The sequence below is a fragment of the Microcebus murinus genome, chromosome 12, assembly GCF_040939455.1.
Source record: "Microcebus murinus isolate Inina chromosome 12, M.murinus_Inina_mat1.0, whole genome shotgun sequence".
In the NCBI taxonomy this organism is placed as follows: Eukaryota; Metazoa; Chordata; class Mammalia; order Primates; family Cheirogaleidae; genus Microcebus; species Microcebus murinus.
Window position 1 is genome coordinate 63,587,307 of NC_134115.1, and position 22,855 is coordinate 63,610,161.

At 42.4% G+C, this 22,855-nt stretch overlaps 2 protein-coding genes across 9 annotated transcripts in view; one reads left to right on the forward strand and one right to left on the reverse strand.

Moving 5' to 3' along the window:
* Positions 1–13,480, forward strand: part of INVS (inversin) — a 152,452-nt gene extending 138,972 nt beyond the window's left edge. For 4 of the 5 annotated variants that reach the window (XM_076008871.1, XM_012768988.2, XM_076008872.1 and 1 more), the window contains 4 exons: positions 1,999–2,716; positions 7,240–7,469; positions 8,196–8,270; positions 11,728–13,480. In XM_076008871.1, the coding sequence (XP_075864986.1) occupies positions 1,999–2,716; positions 7,240–7,469; positions 8,196–8,270; positions 11,728–11,879 (1,175 nt within the window). In that variant the 3' untranslated portion in view covers positions 11,880–13,480. The remainder of the gene's footprint in view (positions 1–1,998; positions 2,717–7,239; positions 7,470–8,195; positions 8,271–11,727) is intronic. The other variant, XM_012768995.2, reaches the window with a different exon arrangement.
* Positions 13,362–22,855, reverse strand: part of TEX10 (testis expressed 10) — a 47,068-nt gene continuing 37,574 nt past the window's right edge. For all 4 annotated transcript variants that reach the window (XM_012768971.2, XM_076008875.1, XM_012768972.3 and 1 more), the window contains exons 12-15: positions 21,321–21,401; positions 19,488–19,669; positions 14,892–15,102; positions 13,362–13,609 (exon numbers count right to left, since the gene is read on the reverse strand). In XM_012768971.2, coding sequence (XP_012624425.1) covers positions 13,496–13,609; positions 14,892–15,102; positions 19,488–19,669; positions 21,321–21,401 — 588 coding nt within the window. In that variant the 3' untranslated portion in view covers positions 13,362–13,495. The remainder of the gene's footprint in view (positions 13,610–14,891; positions 15,103–19,487; positions 19,670–21,320; positions 21,402–22,855) is intronic.

Here is a 22,855-nt window from a genome sequence, read left to right on the forward strand (position 1 = left end):
ATACTATTTTGATCAAAGCAAGTTGCAATGGCAACCCAGATTTAAGGAAGTAGAGAAATAGACTCCATCTCTGAATGGAAGATGTGGCAATATTACATTACAAAAGTATGTACGTATTAGGATGGGAAGAATCTTTGGCCATTAAACAATCTATCATGAGAGGTGATGTGTCTCTTCTGTATCTCTAGCACCTTGCAGGTGTCTGGCACATAAGTATTTGCTGAATTTATAGTTATATGGTACTAGCTAGGTTCTGGAGATTCAGAGATGAAAGGCAGGTCATTAAACACAAGATGAAAAGTATTTATTGGAATTATACTCATGTTTTCTTTAATGGAATACTATTTTATGGCAAAGATTTGCCTTTATACAATTCACTAAATCATTTATGTTTCAGTTATATCTATGTATATATACATGTGTGTGTGCCCATGCAAGCATATGAGTAAATTGTACCACAATGTAGCAGTTTTGTCTTGGTATAGGACATTTTCAAAGAATTTTGTAAGTTACTGTTCTAGAACAACTCTGAGGTAGGGAGCTTCTCGCTCATTTGAGGACGGGAAGCGGTTTCCTGAATAAGAGACCTTTGTAAAGAGTCAGATTCTAATATGGAAGCAGAAGCTGAGCATCCAGAGTTCAGGGACAGCTGAAAGAAAGGTGGGCAGTGAGACTGCTTTAGATGTAAGGAAAGGGAGCTCTAGTTTTATGGACAGGCTTTGTCCTCATTCACCTGCCCAAGAGCTGGAAAATAGGGAGGCACTTCTAGGAATCAAGAGTGACCATAGAGCCTCAGTAGCATGGTATCCTTGGGAAACCCCAACATCACTGGGCAAAGGACACCACAAGCCACTTTATGTTTGGCCACATAAAGAAGGGTTACAGCTTTTAACTGATCAGTGTTGACTTGGAGGATGGGCACCCCAGCAAGAACCGAGAAGTAGGAAATACCCCTTCGTTTTCTCTCTCATTCTGTCTCAGAGAATGTTAGAGGTTGAGGTCTTTAGAAAGCATCTAGTGCAGCCTCCTCAAAACAAGTCAAGAAACAGAGGCCCAGAGACGGGGACTTGTCCAAGGTCTCTTAGCAAGTCAAGTCATTTTTTTCTTCTCCCTCATAATAATTCTTCCTTGTTGTTGTTTATAATGTGTGCAAAGCATATTGATTAAATGCACAAGCTTTGGAATCACACAGCCTAAGTTCATATTTAGATTCTACCACTGTGTAATCTTGTGCAAGTTACTTAACCTCTCTAGGCCTCAATTTCCTTATTTATAAAAAAAGATAATAATGCCTGCCTTAGAAAATTGTGAACCTCAATGAAATAGCCCATGTAAAGATTTAAGGACAGTGCCTAAAGCACTCTGTAAATGTGAGCTGTTATTATAATTAACCTCATTGTTTCAAATAGGGAGATGGAAGGAGACATAATCTTTAGAAAGATCACTGTGACAGACTCTGTACTCTATCCAAAACCAGGCTGAGATGAACTTCCTTGTCATCTCCCAGTGCTGGAAAGCAGATTTTTTTGTCTGGATTATCATTTTCCAAAGGTATATCCCTTGAAGAGTCCTGGCTTCATGTAGAGTCTTGGGTCCAGTTAACTTTCTGCCTACAAGGCCTCATTTTCTGTTCTTATTTGGATGTTAAAACACAACCAGATATTTAATAAGACCATCCTGGCCCATTCAAATACTACTCCATGCCTAGAAAGTTGTTGGATTAGCTCACATACATATTGCTTTAATTTTCAGTTTTCTCTTTGTTTTTGGCCTCCAGAGAGTTCCTTTATTTTCTTAAAAGCATGATGGTGCTTTTAAAAGGAAGTCCACTGTATTTTAGTCAGCATTTCTAGGTATGCGTAGTGAAAGGCTTTCAAGTTAATTGCTACTATCATGTGATGCTATAGGCTAAGCCTGAATATTTTATATGAACAAATTTTCCTACTGTACAAGTTTTAGAAAATAAATATTCTTCTGCTTTTTCCTTGTTTTCCCAAGAAACATCCAGAGAACATTCTAAAGGCCAATCTGCCTGTGTCCACTTCAGACCCAGTGAAGGCAGTGATGGAAACAGGCGTTCAGGAGTCCCCTCTGTTGAGAAGTCCAGAGGTGAGACAGCTGGTGATCAGCGGTGTGAAAAGGGGAAAGGCTTCTTGAAGCAGCCCCCCTGCATTAGGGGGGCCAGGCCTGATGAGAAAGGAGAGGACCCCCATCGGGCAGCTACAAGCCTCCCACAGCAGGACGGCCACCGGAAGCCCAGGAGGTGGCATGACACAGCACCCACAGCCAAATGTGCCCCCCAGAAAAGGCGCATTCAAGAGCTCAAAGGAGGAAGGTGCTCCCCGGCTGGTTCCAGCCGGCCCAGCAGTGCCAGGGGGGAGGTGGTCCATGCTGGGCAGAATCCTCTTCACCATCGCACACCAAGAAGCAAAGTGACACAGGCCAAGCTTGCTGGAGGGGTCTATTCAGATGTGCCACAGAGCACAGAGGAGTTGAGGGCAGGAGCCAGAACGATGGGGACATCTATCCTGTATGAGGACATTCAGGTATCTCAGGAGACTGATCCAACACTTGGTTCCCTCTCTGGGCAGAATGTGAATATTGACCTTCTCCCCGTAGAGCTCCGCCTGCAGATAATTCAGAGAGAAAGAAGTAGGAAAGAGCTGTTTCGCAAAAAGAACAAGGCAGCAGCAGTCATCCAGCGTGCCTGGCGAAGGTAGGAAAATGAGGTGCTATAGCATCTTTGGTTGTTCCTGATACCCATGTCATGACACCCGTGCTCTTTGATGTTTTCCCAGTGAATTCTATGTGGTGGCATGGCAAGGCCAATTTAATAGAGCCTGCTCATGAAATTCACACATGTATAGATCTTTATAGCAGTAATTAACATTGTATGAGCTGTTTGGAAGATGTTTTTGCCTAGAAAGATGGGAAAGTACCCAGGATAGCCTGCTGTAAAGCTGTGATCCCCAGCCCCTGGGCTGCGTGGACCGGTATCGGCCTGTTAGGAACTGGGCCTCACAGCTGGAGGTGAGCAGCGGGCAAGCGAGGAAAGCTTCATCTGTATTTACAGCCACTCCCCATCACTCATATCACATAAGCTCCGCCTCCTGTCAGATCAGCAGTGGTATTAGAGTCTCATAGGAGCACGGACTCTACTGTAAACTGCACATGTGAGGGATCTAGGTTGTGCGTTCCTTATGTGAATTTAATGCTTGATGATCTGAGGTGGAGCCGAGATGGTGATGTTAATGCTTGGGAGTGGCTGCAAATACAGATTATCATTAGCAGACAGGTTTTACTGCACAATAAATGGAATGTGCTTGAATCATCCTGGAACCATCCCCTGTAGGCCGTGGAAAAATTTTCTTCCGTGAACCTGGTCCCTGGTGCCAAAAAGGTTGGGGACCACTGGTGTAAAGGAAAAAGCCTTGGGTTCATAACCATGAAGCCTGAGGTTCAGGTGACGCTCTAACAAGTTATGTGATTTTGGGCAAATCACCTAGCCTCTCACCCTCGGTTTCCTCTCCTATAAAATAGGATTTAGCAATTGTTGCACCTGTCCTATTTATATGACAGGTTGCTAGAATGAGATAACAATGCATGCTTCATAATTTCTGAAGTACTATACACAGAAGATACTTTGTTTTTCTTCTTTTTATGTCTTTACTATCCAGGAAATAGTCATATTCCAAATACCTAAACAAAACCTGGATATAATGGATTGAATTGACCAAAATTTGTTACACAAGCTTGTCTGAGCTCAAAACATGGAGCAGATGCTGGGAGTGGGGTGGAGGCTGTCCTAAAAGACTGACCATGTACGGTAGAGACAAATATCTCTAGGGAGTAATTAAGGGAGGACAAGAGGAGGCCTTTGCTACCAGTTTTCACATATCTCATAATCTCCCTCATGCTGTAGGCTTACTGGGGCCCAACTCTAGATTAGGGCTGACACTGAAGACAGTACCCAAGGAAAGGCCAAACCCAGAGCCGATAGGAGGGAGTTATGTGGCCTCTATTGCTGGAGAGAGGCAGTGACAGGGGACAAGGCAGGCAAATCACTGATAGCCCAGGCATGCCAAGTGTCAAGGCCCATCAGGAGAAAAAGGAAAGAAGGGGCTGAGAGAACACTAACACTGGCAGAGAAAAGGGAGCAAGGTAGATCCTTTGGAGGTCCAGGGAGAAGCCTTAGGGAATATCATGCCAAAGGCTACCTAACCCAGAGCCACGCGATCTAGATTGTAATTGCCCAGCCTTTGCTGTAAAGCTGCGATCCCCACCCCGTGTCCTTGTCTCTGTTCAAGCTCTCAGCCACTGACAAAGTCCTCTCTCATGCCTGATCCCCTTGGACCTCCCAGCCCCACCAGGAAGCCAGCATGACAGGGATCACATCCCCATTTTTTAGACAAGAGAGGAAAAATGACTTGTCCTTGTGGTGCAGATCCAGCACTTGATCCTTTGTCTGGCTCAAATCCAAGGGCCTCCCCTTACATTATTAGTGAAGTTAGTCTTTGCTGTGGTCAAGATGACACAGGTGGAGGCAGGCCTGAGAGAGGCCGGGTGGTGCTCACAGTCGCCGAGGCAACCACCAGGAGCAGGGCGATGTTACTGCCATTGTTAATATGGGTAGTTAGCATTTATTGGGCACTTGTGCCAGACACTGTTCAGAGTGGTTTTACATATGTTATTAAGTTATTTAATTGCCACAATAACCCTGAGAGGTAGGTACTGCTCTTAGCCCCATTCCACAGTCGAGGACGCTCGAGCACAGAGAGATTAACCGACTTCCCCACGTTACAGAGCTAGTAGGCGCTACACTGGCTGTGGGCCGAGACATGCCTCTGAAGCCACAGATGGAAGTGGCCATTGCTCCCCTTCCTTAGGGAGTTATGCCAGGACATGCGCTGGCCGCCGTCCAGAGGAACTTTTGTTAAGTCTTTTGGCTGAAACCTGGGATCTGAGCAAGCCAGCAACGCTGATCACGTCGGGCCCCACAGCTGCTCCCTAGCTGCAGTGTCTCCTCCTGACCGTCTGTTCTTTGACTCCTTTGAAGAGTCGAAAGCTGACAGGTGCTGTCACTGAGTGTCCAGAGGAGCCAATGAGCCTTCAGTCATCCCCCTCAAGAACAGTGGGCTCATGGTCTGACGTTCCCACCTGGGAAGGCAGCACTAACGGCCCTCTGGCTGTGCCATTGTGCAATTCTGAGGCCTGGGGACATCGACTCCCAAACAGCTTGTGGGATGCTGCACATTGTGGAAAGCCACATTTGGTGACAGTAAAAGTACTTTCACTGATTCTGTTATATTTTAACTACATTTTCCATTTTAACTATAGGAGTCTAAAGTGTTGTCCTGGAACAGTGTGTCTGATACCAAAACTAAGGAGCAGGAGGGGAGGGGTAGCAGACAGGATGCGACAGCTAAGTGCTTGGTAAATGCAGGCTGTCGTTCCAGGGCCATGCTGAGGGCGGAGAAAGGGAGCTAGAAAGTAAGCAGGGAGGGGTGGGCAAACCGAACCTTGGGCCCTGAGACATGAAACCTGGTCTTAACTTTAAGTGTGAGTCTTATTACCAGTTAGGAACTTGACTGTTGTAAAGACTGAAACCAGATGCTGGACAAGCTGAGCTGGAAGGTTGCCATGGTTAAGAGCAGCTACAGTGCAAAGCACTTCAGCTTCACCCAAACGTGTGAAAGCTGCCTTCCTGGCAGCGCTTCTCCAGCATGTTCTGGGGGTAAGCAAAGGTAGGCTGGGCCATGGGAGAGTCCTGGCGGAAAGGAACTAGTGGACAAGTGAAGACTCTCAGCAAGCCAGGAGCGTGTGTTCTCCTTGGGAACAGGTGAATGGCTGTTACTCTCACCACGAGGACCACTGCGTCCGCGGGATGCAGACTCACAGCCTCAGTACCAGAGTTGATTCGGTGGAAGCTGTGCCCACTGGCAGCTGAAACTACTAATAGCTTTGGCCAATACCTGGGCTTCCCCAGAACTCTCTGCCCATGAGAGTAGAGGGAGGACAGTCGGCATCTCAAACAAGAGAAACTGAATTATGGAGCAGCAGTGCCTCATCACCCTCACTTTTCTCTACACTTGGCTCTTTGGAAATGTGGTACATGTTGTAGCAGAGGGATGCCGTGGTGTGTCACTCTCCAGGAAACAGAAGGATCATACAGGGAGACTGGAACCAGCCTTTGGGGAGAGGCCCCACCACGCACTGCAAGGAGCTTTTAGCAGACTTAGGACAACAATTCTCACTTAGTGTATTGCAAAATCAGGCATGGGGCTGGTTGCTCTCTACAGCTACCCATAGGCTCACCAGGAATAAATACAGCTACAGATACTGAACACTGATGTAGCTTTCCCTTGGAGGCTTCAAAACAGTTGTGTTCAACAGTAAGCACCAAGTAAACCCTAGATGTAAACACAGCCATCATCCCCCTGTCCTCTCTCACTCCAAGCCCCACCCTCTAGCAGAATGGCCTTAGGCAAGCACAACTCTTACCTTTCTTTGCCCATCTTCTTAAAATACTTGGTGGGTCACATCATGTGCAGAATGTAGACCAAAGTCCTCAGCAATGTTTGGCTATTGGGCCAGACGGCACTGGATTTGAATGATGGTTTCTGCTGGCGCAAGCTGTGTGACCTTCCACAAGTTACTCAGGCTTCATATGCCTCATAATGTCTGCTTTACAGGGCAAGTACCTGGTATACAGCAGGCCCTCAACAGTCTCCTTCCCTCACCAAATACACAATGCTTCCACCACACTGCATTACTGACCTTCTTGCACAAATGCCCACATCTCTGCTCATGCCAGTTCTGCTGTGTAGAATGCACTTCTGGTGAGCTCCTATGCATCCTTTCAAATCTAGCGGTGTCAGCCTGTAAAGCCATACCGAACCACCGCAAATTGTCAGTCCTGCATCTGTCCCCACACCCTTTAGAGCTCCCTGCTCTTGGACAGTACTTCTCCTACTGCACTTACTTGTTGCACATCCACCTGTCCCGCTAGTCTGTGAGCTCTGTGAGGGCAAGGACTCATCTGAGCCCTAGTTCAGGAAGTATTTGATGATGGAAAAAGAATTCAACATTCAACATGCTGCCACTGATACTAGGAGTGGGAACTTTAATGAACCTCCTAGTTCAGCAAATACTATTCCTATAGTTTGCAGGAACCTCAAGGAAATTTAGTTTTCTCAGTATTGTGATCTTAAAGCCTTTGCTCTCCTCTGACCCCACCAGCTACCAGCTCAGGAAGCACCTGTCCTACCTTCTGCAAATGAAGCAGCTTGGAGCTGGCAACGTGGACAGATGGAACCGAGAATGTACAGCTTTGCTCCTCCAGGTTTGGAGGAAGGAGCTGGAACTAAAGCTCCCAAAAACCATTGCAGTGAGCAGGGCCCCCAAGAGTCCATCCAAGGGCACTTCAGGCACAAAATCCACCAAGCACTCCGTGCTCAAGCAAATCTACGGTAATTATCCTCTGGGCACTTTGCAATTTACAACAGGCACCTCGGAGAGTGCCAAAGCAGAGTCCGAGATGGGGCTTAATTATACTGCACAAACCCCCATTAAAATACAACCATTCTTATTCTGATTTCAAGCATCAAAAGAATTCTCAGTACCATTTAGTGCCTCCCTTCCACCAATCCTGGGTCAGAATCCTGCTTTTGTGAGGCATTCTGGCATCTCAGCCCTGAGAGTCTTCCAGCCAAGAGATTCTCCACTCGGCTCCATGACTGAAAGCCTCGCCATTAGACCTCTCCACACCTCTGCTTCACCCACTGGGGAGTCTAGACTTGGCTAGACTCTGCCTGCCTCATTTTGACCCTTCCTGTGCTAACAGAGTACAGGGTTGTCCTTCTGTAGGAATGCCTCAGACCCAAGCACTACAGTAAATACTTGTTCAGCAGATTAACTGGTGTGAATTGAAACATTTTTAGCTCTGGAAAGAGCCTATCCAAATAAATTCGGTAAAGAACAAACCTGGCTAGCTACCCAGCAGAGTAGGGTAGCTAGCTGTCCAGGCAGCAAAATCTTAGAACTCTGCTCTGGGCCTGCGTGGTTCCACACCATGGCTAATTTATCTTGGCAGACACCTGCATGCTCAAACTTTTACCTTAATAAGGAATTTAAAACTTGGTCAGGCCACAGCTGTCACTAGTCAAAGATAAATGACAGTTGTTGGTTAATTTCAGGTTGTTCTCAAGAAGGGAAAGTACATCATCCCCCAAGATCTGCAAAAGCCCCCTCTGCGCTGCGTCTCAATTCAGGTAAGACAGCCACTGTACTGGCAAAGCAGTGCAGGGGAAAAAAAAACAAAAAACTACTTTCATTATGCTTGAGTGAATTGAAGAATAGTTTCAAAAACAGAACTGATAGAACTACTAGAGAAGTGGGAGAACATGGGGAAGTGTTTTCCTTTTTTGTTTCATCTTGAAGAGGAATGGCCAGAGTTTTCCAATGGTCATGTTATTTCAGGTCTGCATGTGTTTTGAATCCTCCTTTCCTGGGATCATTACTGCAGTCAACAGCTGTCTCCATCAGAGGCAAATTATTTTCACAACCAAAAGCTATTACTATTATTAACATCACCTCTGGTATAAGCTATAAATGAGAGCTGATACGATCACTTTTACATACTTGTTCACATAAAGGAAAAGTGAAAATGCTGTCATTCTTCACCGGAATACTTTGGGAAACCTTTTTCCATTTTGGTGTCACATTAAGATCCTCCATCTCCTTCCCCGAGATGGGAAGAGCACCATGAACAGGACACTGATATCACGTCCAGCTCAGGATCAGCTGTGTACTTTCACTCATATAGGAGAAGCTCAGAGAACTTTCTTTTCAACCACAAGACAGGAGTGTTTTACTTAGGCCTCTTCATTCATGCCAGCATTTAATATGGGTGATAAGTTCAGTGCTGTCAGCAGCTAATGCCAGGTCCGGTGTTTCTCATGGGTGGCTATGGCAACACGCTGCCCCCACCCTTCCTGATCCACACAGTCATCCTGCAGAACAGAGTGCAGCTGGGAAGGTGAACAATGACTGTCAGCATGAACTTTAACATTCATTTAGTTTTTGATGGGGAGAAAAGCCTGGAGGTGGGGGACAGAGTAATTACTGCCAAATCTTTAATAAGAGTTGGGCAACTCAGGTAATACAGGCAGGCTGATCAGGGAGTAGAGGGTGGGGTGGTTAGAAACTTTCAAAGGAATTAAGGCCCACAGTTCTATGGGGCGGGGGTGGGGGAACTTTCATTACACTTGAGTGAATTGAACAGTTTCAAAAACAGAACCAACCACCACATATAACTACTAGAGAAGTGGCATTTTGATAATCAAATAGTAGTATAAATTAAGTAACCAGATCATTTTTCACTTTGTCTTAAGAGAAAAACAAATCAAGGACTACCATGGATCTTTAAAAATGAAGGTATTTAGCAACATAAAAAGGTTTTTAGTTTAGGGACTTGCAAAAGTGATAAACAAATTCAAAGAAATATTTAATGTTTTTTTAGCACTTCCTGTGAACCAAGCAACTTGTTTGTCCTACACATATTTCTGACAGGTTTGAAATTGGATAAGGACAAAATAAAGAGAATCTTTTCCTAACTCCAAACTTAGAGGAACACAAGGTTTTGTTAGGTCCAACCCCACCCACATTATGCACTAACCAGTTAATAAAGCTGGTCAGACAGGTCGGCTAGGGACAGTTTAGTGGAAGCCTCATGGTGTTACAGACACCATGTCTATAACTGTAAAAATTTCCATGAGAAGGGTATGACTGGGACACACACAGATGTGGACTCAAATTGAACCAACAAGAGAACATTAACTTTGGTCTTTAGCTTGGATGAATAACTTTTTCATTTTTTGCCTTGAGAATTCCATTGGGTTATAAGGACTTTCTGATCTTGGTCACTGTTTTTTATTCAGTTTTAGAAAATTGCTTGACATGTTATAGATGCTCATATATTTGATAAATGAATTGTTGTTGCCCTCACCCTCCAACCTGCGGAGGACCACCCCCCCCCCCAGGTTTTAATAGTACCTTTACTATTTAAAAGGAAGCAACAGGCCAGGTGCAGTGGCTTACACCTGTAATCCTAGGACTTTGGGAGGCAGAAGTGGGAGGACCACTTGAAGCCAGGAGTGTGACACCAGCCTGAACAAGAGCAAGACCCTGTTGCTACAAAACATAGAAAAATTAGCCAGATGTGGTGGTACATGCCTATAGTCCCAGTCAGGAGGCTGAGACAGAAGGATCACTTGAGTCCAGGAGTTTGAGGTTGCCGTGAGCTATAATGATGCCACTGTACTCTAGCCCAGGTAACAGAGCAAGACTCAGTCTTAAATAAATGAATAAAATATTAATAAAAAGGAAGAAACAAAGTGAGATGGATATAGTAAAATGACAGCCTCCTTGCAGTTTCTCTACATGCATTTGGGAGACAGTTGAATCCCTGCTCACTTCAGTCTTCTTCACCTGCCCTGCAAACCACCCACCAAGAGTATCAGCAGAAACTTATTGATACATACATTCCTGGCCCATTTCTTTAAATAAAAGAATTCCTGGGGCAGGCGCGGTGGCTCCCGCCTGTAATCCTAGCACTCTGGGAGGCCGAGGCGGGTGGATTGCTCAAGGTCAGGAGTTCAAAACCAGCCTGAGCAAGAGTGAGACCCCGTCTCTACTATAAAATAGAAAGAAATTAATTGGCCAACTAATATATATAGAAAAAATTAGCCGGGCATGGTGGCGCACGCCTGTAGTCCCAGCTACTTGGGAGGCTGAGGCAGGAGGATCGCTTGAGCCCAGGAGTTTGAGGTTGCTGTGAGCGAGGATGACGCCACGGCACTCACTCTAGCCTGGGCAACAAAGTGAGACTCTGTCTCAGAAAAAAAAAAAAAGAATTCCCTTTAAAATTTCATTCCAGTAAATGGAATAACCACAACTCAAGTGATTATTAGCAATCTCTGTATGAGTCTAGTATATTCCGGCCCACCTGCAGAGGAGTACACAACCCAATTCAAGATACAGTGAAGCCAAAAACATCCCCAAGTTTCAAATACAGTTCACTTTAAAATAATTTTGTTCAACAGTTATAAAACCAGGAAAGAAAAATTAAGATGTCTGTTACTTTTTGAAACTATTCAACCTTTAATATTTGTTTATACGCTCCACAAAAAGCAGCAAACTATAGCAGTGTCTTCAGTAAGGTCTCCCAACCATTTGGAGCCTCAGTATCCGTCAGTTGTTGAAAGTATATCACTCATGTTTTCTGACTATGGCAGCCTATAAATTTGTTAATTCGGGTCATAAAAAGGCCTCAAAAATCCTTTTTAAGTTTGATATCCTATCAGCCTATCATCCTTGAGGATCTGAATAGTTTTCAAACAAACTTATTTTCTGGAATGGACTACTGCAAAATTATGTGAGAGAAAACACAGAAAGATGTATTAGTTATTCCAGGCAGACTGAAGACCTCGGTTGCAGTTCCAGCTCAAGCCCCTGCCCTCTCCCAGTCAAATTTCTGCCTTGGAAAGATTTCCCGTATCTTTGAAATTATAGAAAATGCAAGATTAATAAGTCATCGTGCCTCTACAGTAAACTAGCCTATCATTCCAGGGATAGCTCAAACCTAAATCCTTTTTCCTCACCACCAATGAACTCTTCCCTTCAGCATTAAAATTAATAACATGAATATCTGGTATTTGTTTTTAACAGTGAGCAACTTGCAGTGTATACATCTCCTTGAAAACAGTGGAAGATCAAAGAACTTTTCTTACAACCTGCAATCAGCTACTCAATCAAAAAACAAAACAAAACTCCGACTGCCTGTGGAGGAAGACTGTATTCGAGGGAGCTGGAATAGATAGTGCACAGTTGATTCTCTGCTGATTGTCTTTCACATCTTGTGAAAACTTTAATATCTATGCCTGAAGCCCTATTAGCCTAAAAATGTGGTAACTCAAAAAAAATGCTAGAATATTTTCTTTCTGCTCTTACATAGTACTGTTTTGGAAACCATCAGAACATAAGCACTAAAAGGGCTGCTGGGTTGGGGTTTCTGCCAGCTAGCTGGTGCAGGCCTGGTCTCTTGTCACAAGTGATAAACCTAAATGAGCTGGGGAGCCTGTCCCACAGCAGCCTTCATCTCCCTACTTTCCTGGATAGGCTTCATCAGACACATCTCCACTGTGCCTTCAACATCATCAGTATTAAATTTTAGATCAGAATCACGACCCAGTGTTTGTATTTAGAAGTTGCCCGGGCCAGGCACAGTGGCTCACGCCTGTAATCCCAGCACTCTCTGGCAGGTCAAGGTGGGCAGATCATTTGAGCTCAGGAGTTCGAGACCAGCCTGAGCAAGAGTGAGACCCCATTTCTAGTAAAAATAAAAAGAAATTAATTGGCCAACTAAATATATATAGAAAAAAATTAGCCGGGCATGGTGGCACATGCCTGTGGTCCCAGTTATTTGGGAGGCTGAGGCAGAAGGATCACTTGAGCCCAGGAGTTTGAGGTTGCTGTGAGCGACGCTGACGCCACGGCACTCTAGCCTGGGCAACAGAGTGAGACTCTGTCTCAAAGAAAAAAAAAAGAAATTGTCTGTAAGACCATGGGTATATTCTTTTGGTCCTTTACATGTTATCATTCCCGTATCAGTCTCTGAAGGCACAAGTTGCTGCCATGTTCTCTATGAATGGCTTTCTCACTGCTGAGCACCAACAGCGGTATCACAGTATCAAGGAATCAGTCACGTAGTGTTCATGTGGCTATGTGCCAACTCAGGCCCCAATGATCCACTTATATTTTCTGACCAACTTGCACAAATGAGCAACCTTTACAAAATACTGTTCCTATTGTGTGCTAACTACACACATTCTAATTCTCTAAGAACATCTAGTTTAAATAAAATCCTGTGATTCTGGGCTCTTTCACATTTTTAAGGAAAAGGCTGCTGTGGGAGTATAAACAGGAGGCACAGTGATGCGGCTCACCAATATTTTTAGGGTTGCTTCCATTTTCTTAAGACCAGTGCCACTCCTGTGCTGACAGTAAGAGACAGGAGGCAGTGAGGTGTTCACTTAAGGTTCCTTGATTTTTAGTTTGCTAATTAAATTTTAATATTATTTTCATCATCATTAAAACACAAAGAATGAGGTCTGTCTAGATGGGGTTACAAAGACTCAGCTGATTTCTCGATAACTAACAGAAGGTACCACAGTATGATTCTGTATTTTGTAAGACCTAGCGCCTATGAAATACAAATGCTCTACCACCTGTCACACATATCATGTGTTGAGTCCAGGAAGCCAGCCTGCACGTGAGTGGAAATGCCTAAGTGTTATTTTCCTACTTCAGTTCAAAGGAAAATTCACAAACTTCTTTAAAAGTTCAGCTTTAATGACAAACATTTATTACATCAGTCTTTCTTCAAAATAAGACAGAAGTGAATAAACAATTTCAAACACGAGGTACCATGGCCTCTTCAATACACTGTGTTCAGTGCACTTGGCCCCTGGAGATGCCCAGTGACATGCACATTGAAGCAGTAATGTAAGTCTGTGAGCCACTGCTCCTGAACACCCCCACTCTTCAACGTCTGGAAAGAAAAACAAGAATAATTTGAGAACTGTACCAAAATCACTATGCTACCTGACAGTATTTTTCATACTCAAACATTTCTCAGAGCATTGGGAACAGTATCCCCATCTGTAAATCACCATAGAAAGTCTGCTTGGAAAAGGGGAACTATTAACTGGGCATTCCCACAGGTGGTGAAAATTCCTAGCAATATCCTCAAGTATTACCAGATTCTTACTGAGTTTATTCTCTTCTGCCCATGAGACGAATGAAATGTCACCACCAACCTTCCCTACACCCTTGATCCCCTACCCTTGGCATTCTAGATTTCATGATCTTTATACTAACATCAACTGAGAATGGTTCTAATGAGCAACTGACAATTTCTGTCAATCTCGTCTTTATGGAGGTGGGCTTATTCTCCAAACTGGGAATAATCCAAGTTCTTGATTTTTCTTCCCTTCTAATTCTGAATTATTCCACTGCCACTTCCATGACTTCCACGAAGGCTACTAAGAACATTCAGAATGAGCACCTCTATAATATTCATGTAGAAGCTCTAATATTCTAAACTATTACTACATACCTCAATGAATAACCCCTAAAATCAAACACCTATACAATCCTCCCAAACCAAAAACACCAAAGGAATCCTAGACATCAGAGCTACCCTCAAAAGAGACATAGCCAAAGGCAGAAAGCCAACCTTCAGACAAAGCTGAAGTCTGCAACTTCCTTCTTCGAACTTTCTCTTACTTTCCAGTGAACTAAGTGACTAAAAATTGGCCTGAAGTTTATTCCTACTAAGTAATTTCCTTAATGATAGCTAACAGTTATTGAGCATTTAACAAATGTCAGCCACACTAAAATCTTTACTTGGACAATCTCATTTAATGGTCACCAAAACTCAATAAAAGCATTATTCCCATTTTTACAGAATGGAAAACAAGCTTGGATAGGTAAGAAAGGGAAAAAAAAAACACCTCACCAAGCTATCACAGACAATCAATAGAGTCTGTATCAGAGTGTAGGTAGGGTTGACTCTGATGCCCACACTTTTTCAAACTAAGCAGCCTGGTGTCACTTTCATTCAGTTTAGTATTTTAAGGCTTTTATTATTGATTCTGAAATCAGAGATATCCCCCTTGTTAAGTCACAGTCAGGTCCTAGGCAGAAGCCCCAAGCAAAGGAGTCAGTAATGATCAGGAACCCTACCCTCCCAAAAGCACCACCCTCATTCCCCCTCTCATGAATCCATTCTTACACTAATAGTACAAAGCCACTATCATCATGCTTCTTACCGTGATATTCTTAATGATCTGCTGCACCAAGATCGCATTGGTCAGCATGTGAGTCCTGAGGGGTGCGTGCTGGAGCAGCAGGCGGAGAAGCTGGCCCACCACAGGCAGCTCCTCAGGCCCAACTCTGTTTACCCGCAGGCTCTGTAGCATCAACCTGAGGACTCGAGGCAGGAGGGTCAGGATGGAGACACAAACGCCCCAGAGCTTATCCCTATAAGAATGGAGACAGATAAGAGTCAGCAAGCCAACACACACAGGAAAAGTCTGCCTTTCCACATTCCCCCAAACTGAAATGTCCTTTTAAGAAATGTGTTTTTTTGGCTGGGCGTGGTGGCTCACGTCTGTAATCCTAGCACTCTGGGAGGCCAAAACAGGCGGATTGCTCGAGGTTAGGAGTTCAAAACCAGCCTGAGCAAGAGCGAGACCCCATCTCTACTATAAATAGAAAGAAATTAACTGGCCAACTAATATATATGGAAAAAATTAGCCGGGCATGGTGGCGCATGCCTGTAGTCCCAGCTACTCGGGAAGCTGAGGCAGTAGGATCACTTGAGCCCAGGAGTTTGAGGTTTCTGTGAGCTAGGCTGACGCCATGGCACTCTCTCTAGGCTGGGCAACAAAGCAAGACTCTGTCTCAAAGAACAAACAAAAAAAATGTGTTTTTTGACAAAACACCACAAACCCACAACTAAGAAGAACTGTATTTGTCAAAACTAAGCAAAAGCAATGAAGAATTAGCTGCTCTCCCTATTTATGGGTTTACGAAACTTAGCAATCAGCACGTTCCCAGGCCTAATAAGACATTCTTGAAGCTCTGGTGATCACATATAACAAAGAACCAGCCAGAGAACAGAATGATCTACACATGCATACCCCTGTTACTCATCACCACTGGACATTATTTTCAAAGAGAAAGATGTCCCCATCAGGAGCCAGAATAGATTTCGGAAAGTAGCCAATAAGGGACTTACTGCACCACTACTAGGTCATGGAAGAACAGACATGGTAAGTCCAAATTTCAATTAACCCCATTCTCTTAGGATCTTTACAGAGCAGAAACAAAAATTTTATAGTAAAGACAGGTGAACTTTAAAACTAGCCTACCCACATTCTAAAAATATTCATTTGGAGGGAGAGTCTACTAACTGCTAAAAGCTCTGATCAGTCAGTCTGTTGCAGTTTATGTAACAGGAACACATAATCTTTCTAAGAGAACTTAACTACCACCAGGTCTCAAGGGAGCAGCCCTTTTACCAACCATATGACCAACCTCCATGACTTCACATATAGTAACTGCATCTAACGTGAATAATGAATCCATTCTAGGCCAGCCAGATCCTCTTAAAGAGGCTTTATTCAGTCTGTGTCCTGATGCAGAGCCAGGCTAGGATAGCCATGTGTAAGAAGAGAGAAAGCCAAACTGCAGACACAGCTAATAATAAGGCAATGCCACAGAGATAAACCCTGCACCATGTAGAAAAAAAGAACAGAACAGAGAAAGCTGCTTTGGTTCCTGCTGGATTTCTATTCCTTGCCCTTTGGATTTTACAAGTTACTCCTGTGTAATAGTCCAGTATTTTCATGTTCTACCTTTGTTAATCTGAGTGGAATTCAATCACATACCCTTTTAAAAACTACACAGCCAGGCTCAAAAGCCAGAAGGGTGAAACTTCTAGGTGCCAGAAACAATGACAAAATTCATATAAAGATAACCAACAGGGGGATAGAACTGATGTGAAATTTTGAGATTTTCAACAGTTAACAGTGTTGTAAACTAAAGCTTCAGAGTCCAGGTATGGAGCCAAGGAACTGGCACCTTGCATAGAAGGGGAAGCCAGGAAATTGCAAATGAACTCAAACTGGTCAAGCCCAACTGTTTGGCCAGTATTTCTGAAATCAAAAGCTCACAGTAATCTGACTGGCACTCTCATCATTTTGCAATCTTACAAACACCTTCTCCAGTGGGAAAGAAGCCCAAAAGGGAATTTTAACTACCTAAGACTCTGGCTGTCAATTGTGAGTAATGTCATCCTAAGAGATGTTCAAAGACCTGGTAATGTCAAGGATTCCAATATCCTATATAAAACACTACTAAAATTATGATTTTTCTTTTTAGAGACTGGGTCATGCTCTGTGCCAGGGCATGTGCAGTGGCATGATCATAGCTCACCATAGTTTCAAATTCCTGGGATCAAGGGATCCTCCTGCCTCAGTCTCCCAGGTAATTTTTTTTTATTTTTTGTAGAAACGCAGTCTCACCATGTTGCCTGGGCCGATCTCAAACTCCTGGCCTCAAGCCATCCTCCTGCCTTGGTTTCCCAAGGGGCTGGGATTACAGGTGTAAACCACAGCACCCATCCTCAAACTGTGCATTTTAAACAGGCATACAAGTATTAATATGCACTGAATTTTTTTTAGTTCAGCCACATAAAGTCAAAAGCAGGATGTTCCTCCATAAAAAACTAAAACAGATCTTTGAAACTTGGCATGAAAGTATTTAATAAAGGAGTGCTACATTGGCCAGGCGCGGTGGCTCAAGCCTGTAATTAATCCTAGCACTCTGGGAGGCCAAGGCAGGCGGGTTGCTTGAGGTCAGGAGTTTGAAACCAGCCTGAGCAAGAGCAAGACCCCGTCTCTACTATAAATAGAAACAAATTAATTGGCCAACTAATATATATAGAGAAAATTAGCCGGGCATGGTGGTGCATGCCTGTAGTCCCAGCTACTTGGGAGGCTGACGCAGTAGGATTGCTTGAGCTCAGGAGATTGAGGTTGCTGTGAGCTAGGCTGATGCCACGGCACTCACTCTAGCCTGGGCAACAAAGTGAGACTCTGTCTCAAAAAAAAAAAAATTAAAGTAAATGCACGAAATACATGTTTTCTATATAGACATACACTTTCTTACTGGGAAAAATTTGCATGTCCATTCACAATAAAATGTAAGTTATGGGCCGGATACGGTGGCTCATGCCTGTAATCCTAGCACTCTGGGAGGCTGAGGCAGGCGGGATTGCTCGAGGTCAGGAGTTCGAAACCATCCTGAGCAAGAGCAAGACCCCCGTCTCTACTAAAAATAGTAAAAAATTATTTTGCTACCTAAAAATATATAGAAAAAATTAGCCAAGCATGGTGGCACATGCCTGTAGTCCCAGCTACTTGAGAGGCTGAGGAAGAAGGATTGCTTGAGCCCAGGACTTTGAGGTTGCTGTGAGATAGGCTGACGCCACAGCACTCTAGCCTGGGCAACAGAGTAAGTCTCTGTCTTAAATAAATAAATAAATAAATAAATAAATAAATAAATAAATAAATAAATAAATAAATAAATAAGTAAGTAAGTAAGTAAGTAAGTAAGTAAGTAAGTAAGTAAGTAAGTAAGTTAGTTATGGTACATTCCTATAACAGAATACTATAGAGCACAGGTCAGCAAACTATGGCCACAGGCCAACTCCAGCCATACCTGTATTTATAAATAAAGCTTTATTGGAACAGCCACACCCATTTATTTACATATTATCTATTGCTGCTTTCACACTACCATGGCAGTGTTTAATTGTGACAGAGACTTATAATGGCCCACAAAACTTAAAATATTTACTATCTGACCCCTTACTGAAAAATTTATTGATGCCAATATAGAGAAATAAAAATGAATGAAACACAGCTAAAGAATCAACATGAATGAATCTCAACATGTTGAGAGAATCAAATCACAAAAAATATATGCAGTATGATTCCTATTATTTAATACATAAAATTCCCAAGTATGTAATAAAACAAAAATGATATTGTTCACAAATGCACACAAAACCATTTTCTTAAAAAGGCAATGAAGTTAATCAACACAAAAATGATCTGGAGCAGGGGAGTATAGAAGAGAAATATAACTGTTGAGGGTACATGAAGAGTAGATGTGCTAATGATATTCTATTTGTGAACCTGGGATTGGTTAAATGAATGTTCAGTCTATAATTACCTTTTTAAACTACATAAATGTTTTATAGATTCAGCATGTATATTTTCATGTCATTTAGAAGTTAAAAAATGAACAGAAAGGCACATATCAAAATGTTAATAACAGGTGATAGAATGATTTATTTTTTTCATATTTGCTCACCTATTAGGTTTTTAACATTTCACTGTAGAAAGTTTTTTAATAGGTATATCAATACAAATATAAGCATAAGAATACTTTTAAAAAATTGGCCAGGCCTGGTGGCTCACACTGGTAATCCTAGCATGCTGGCAGGCCGAGGTGGCTGGACCATTTGAGCTCAGGAGTTCAAGACTAGCCTGAGCAAGAGCAAGACCTGATCTCTACTAAAAATAGAAATTAACTAGACAACTGAAAATAGAGAAAAAATTAGCCGAGCATGGTGGCACATGCCTGTAGTCCCAGCTACTCGGGAGGCTGAGGCAGAAGGATCGCTTGAGCCCAGGAGTTTGAGATTGCTGTGAGCTAGGCTGATGCCATGGCACTCTAGCCCAGGCAACAGAGTAAGACTCAATTAAAGTTGAATCAACCTAATTCTCTTTATTTCTCTCTTATTTATTAATTTAATATGGAAAAAATTAAGGTAAAAGAATAAAAACCATTACCTCTTTCTTAGATGTTCTGCTTCCCCTTTCTCTAGAGTGAGCAGAAAATAAAGAAGAGTGTAGCAACATGAAGCCAGAAATTGCAGTAGAGTCTCACTAACTATGCAAGTATGATCCAGGAGCTTAAGGATAACACCAAAAACACAGCCAGCCGTGCTGTCAGGAACTACAGTCAACCCAACCTAAGCAGGAAAAAAAATGAGATTAATTACCTCTTCATAACAGCCACTTTCTACCAAATAAAACCAAAACCCTAACTGAAGAGTTAACCTTACATCACTTCTGCTTACAACTAGTATTTACATAACATGCCACCTGCTAGACCTTTAGGTCCTATTTTCCTTTGAGAATTTAATCCCCAAGTTAAATGACTGAAAACATTACAAACTAAAGAAATACTACTAATCCAATCCACTGACTCTCCTTCATGACAAAATCTTCTAAAGTTTTCTGGACATTACATACAATTTTTACTAGTGGTCAGAAATAACTATTTAAAGAAAATCTTGATACCAACAATGCCAAAGAAAATCTTGATACCAACAATGCCACTTAAAAAATTTTTATATTATTCAAAGTTGAAAACTCTGCTATCTGGCACTACCTCCATCTCAGGTAATTAAATTTAAGACTTCATTTTACAATTAGCCTTCCCCTGCCCTTTGATTAAGCTAGTCATTCAGACGTGAATAAGGAAACTATAACTACTGGAGTCACTAACAGATATTACTATATTTAACATTTTACAGTTTCACCGCCAAGAAACTCTGGCAGGCCAGACAACACTCATGGTATGCTAATTCACACAGACTACACTGTATGCACTATCGTTAAGGTAGAGTCTAACTTGTAACTGATATACACATGGTTTCAATCTCCTGGAAACTATTGTTTAGAAATAATAAATATCTACAGACTCCAAGGCCTTAACCTCCTCCATCAGGCTGTCTGAAAATATTGGCCAAGACTGACTTGCATATATACCTTTTACTAGAATAATGAATGTAGTCAAAGGACAGCCTAAATCTCTGGAGTGGAGGTAGAAAAAAAGTGGGCATCTTTGATGACACAGGAACAAGGACTAGAAGTTTGACAGCAGGGAAAAAAGAATACTAGGAATTCAAAAGTACTCTCTTCCAACTTAAGGGAAATAACACTTTAAAAGAGAAAAGGGGGTGTCAATGTGCCTATAAAATTATCCAAACAAGTGAGTATCTGGAAGCTCTAATCTGGGAGCCCTCCCTTGCACTATAATAATACATTATAATAAAAAGCCAAAGATAAAAATATTGGAGGAAGTTAAAAGCAACTATGGAGGCATACTTAATGTGAATTTAAAACCAATGGGAACAAGAGACACTTGCTATCAGATGACAAGTTTGTCTCAGAGTTGAGCCCACTACTTCCAGTGACCATGCCTTATGCCTGTTAGGGGATATCCCTAGTTTGAATCCCAAACTTCTAGGTGGAACCTAGACTCCAGTCTGGATGCTAGGTTCCTGATACACCGATGTGAGGCACATGTGAATTATAAAAGCATTACAAGTCAGAAGGGACCTAAGGTATAATTTTAAGGTCTTTATTTTACAGATGTAGATATTAAGGTCCTGGGAAAAGAAGGGATTTTCCCAAGGTCACAGAATTAATTAGTAACAGCCAGGAAAAACACCACGATTTCTCAGTCCTTGCCATTACATCATCCTGAGGCCATGGTATCATTAAACTTAGCATTCCAAACATGCTCTCTCTCTTTCTGTGGCTATGGCAAATTCAATCTTAACCAATGAATCTTTGTATTCTTTTTTAAGAGGAAAAAACATTGCAGATATTTACCAAATGCTTACTGATGGCACTTTGCACGATGTCAAAACTCTGATTTCGGGCAGGGATGACCAATAAACTGTGAAAAACTGCCTGTCAAAAATGGAGAAAACCAGTAAACAAATCAGAATATTTTAGGTCAGAAACAAGTTCAACAGTTTTTTTTTTAACTTACTTGCTCTACATATTATCAATACTTTGAAGATGCAAATGTCAAAAGTCAAACAATCAGACCTCATATATGCCCTAATTTTCCAAATAATTCATCTGTTAAACACTCACTGAGTATTGAGCTAACCCCTATTAAGGTGCCATGCACAGGAGTCAATGAGAAACTCTCTTCTTTCTCACACCCCTAAAGCAGCTTACAAACTACCAAGATGGAGACTAGACAGAAGTCCTCACTTAATGTCTTCTACAGTTATTAGAAACTGTGACTTTAAGTGAAAAAATGTACAACAAAACCAAATTTGTTCCTAATCGTTCTTCATGGACCTGTACATCATTCTGCATAAAAGTCATAGTTTCCAAGAACCTATAGATGACATTAACAAGGACTTACAGTATTTCTATTAAATGCTAAAATATAAAGATCTGAATGATATGAACAAAGGGTTGATGCCTTCTTTCCACTTGGAGAAATGTATCATAGAAAAATACTTACAATCTAGAAAATACTAACAACCACTTCCATTTAATCACAACCCTGCCTCATATTCTCTAAAGGTAAAAAGTACAAGAATCTACATGAAAAGAAAATGGAATTAGGAGTAAAACCCCTAATATTTTTTTCCTTCTTTTATTTAGAAACAGTCTCTGTTGTATGGGTTGGAGTGCAGTGGCACAATCATAGCTCAATGCAGCCTCAAACTCATAGGCTCAAGTGATTCTCCTGCCTCAGCCTCCCAAGTAGCTAGGACTATAGGCATGTGCCACCACACCTGCAATTTTTCTTTGAGAAGGGTCTTGCTCTGTTGCTCAGGCTGGAGTACAGTGGTATGATCACAGCTCACAGCCTTGAACTCCTGGGTTCAAGTGATCCTCCTACCTTAGCCTACCGAGTAGCTGGGACTACAAGCATGTGCCACCACACCTAGCTAACTTTTACAATTTTTGTAGAGATGGATGGGGGTCTTGCTATGTTGCTGAGGCTGGTCTGGAACTCCTGGCCTCAAGTGATCCTTCTGCCTTAGCCTCCCAAAGTGCTACGATTATCAGTGAGAGTCACTGCACATGGCCCTGGCTAAGATTTTTATTTTTTTGTGGAGATGGGTTCTCACTACATTGCCCAGACTGGTCTCAAACTCCTAAGCTCACATGATCTTCCAGCCTCAGCCTCCCAAAGTGCTGGGAATCCAGCCAAGTGCCACTATACCCAACCCAACCTCTAGTATTTTTAATTTTCTAAATTCTCAAAAAAAAAAAAAAAAAAAAAAAAATCAGTAGAGTCAAGGACAGTACCAGAAGTCTTTCACAGACATCAGGCATAACACAAACTATCTGGTATAGTATCGAAATGAAATCTGCACAAAAATCACATCACAGCT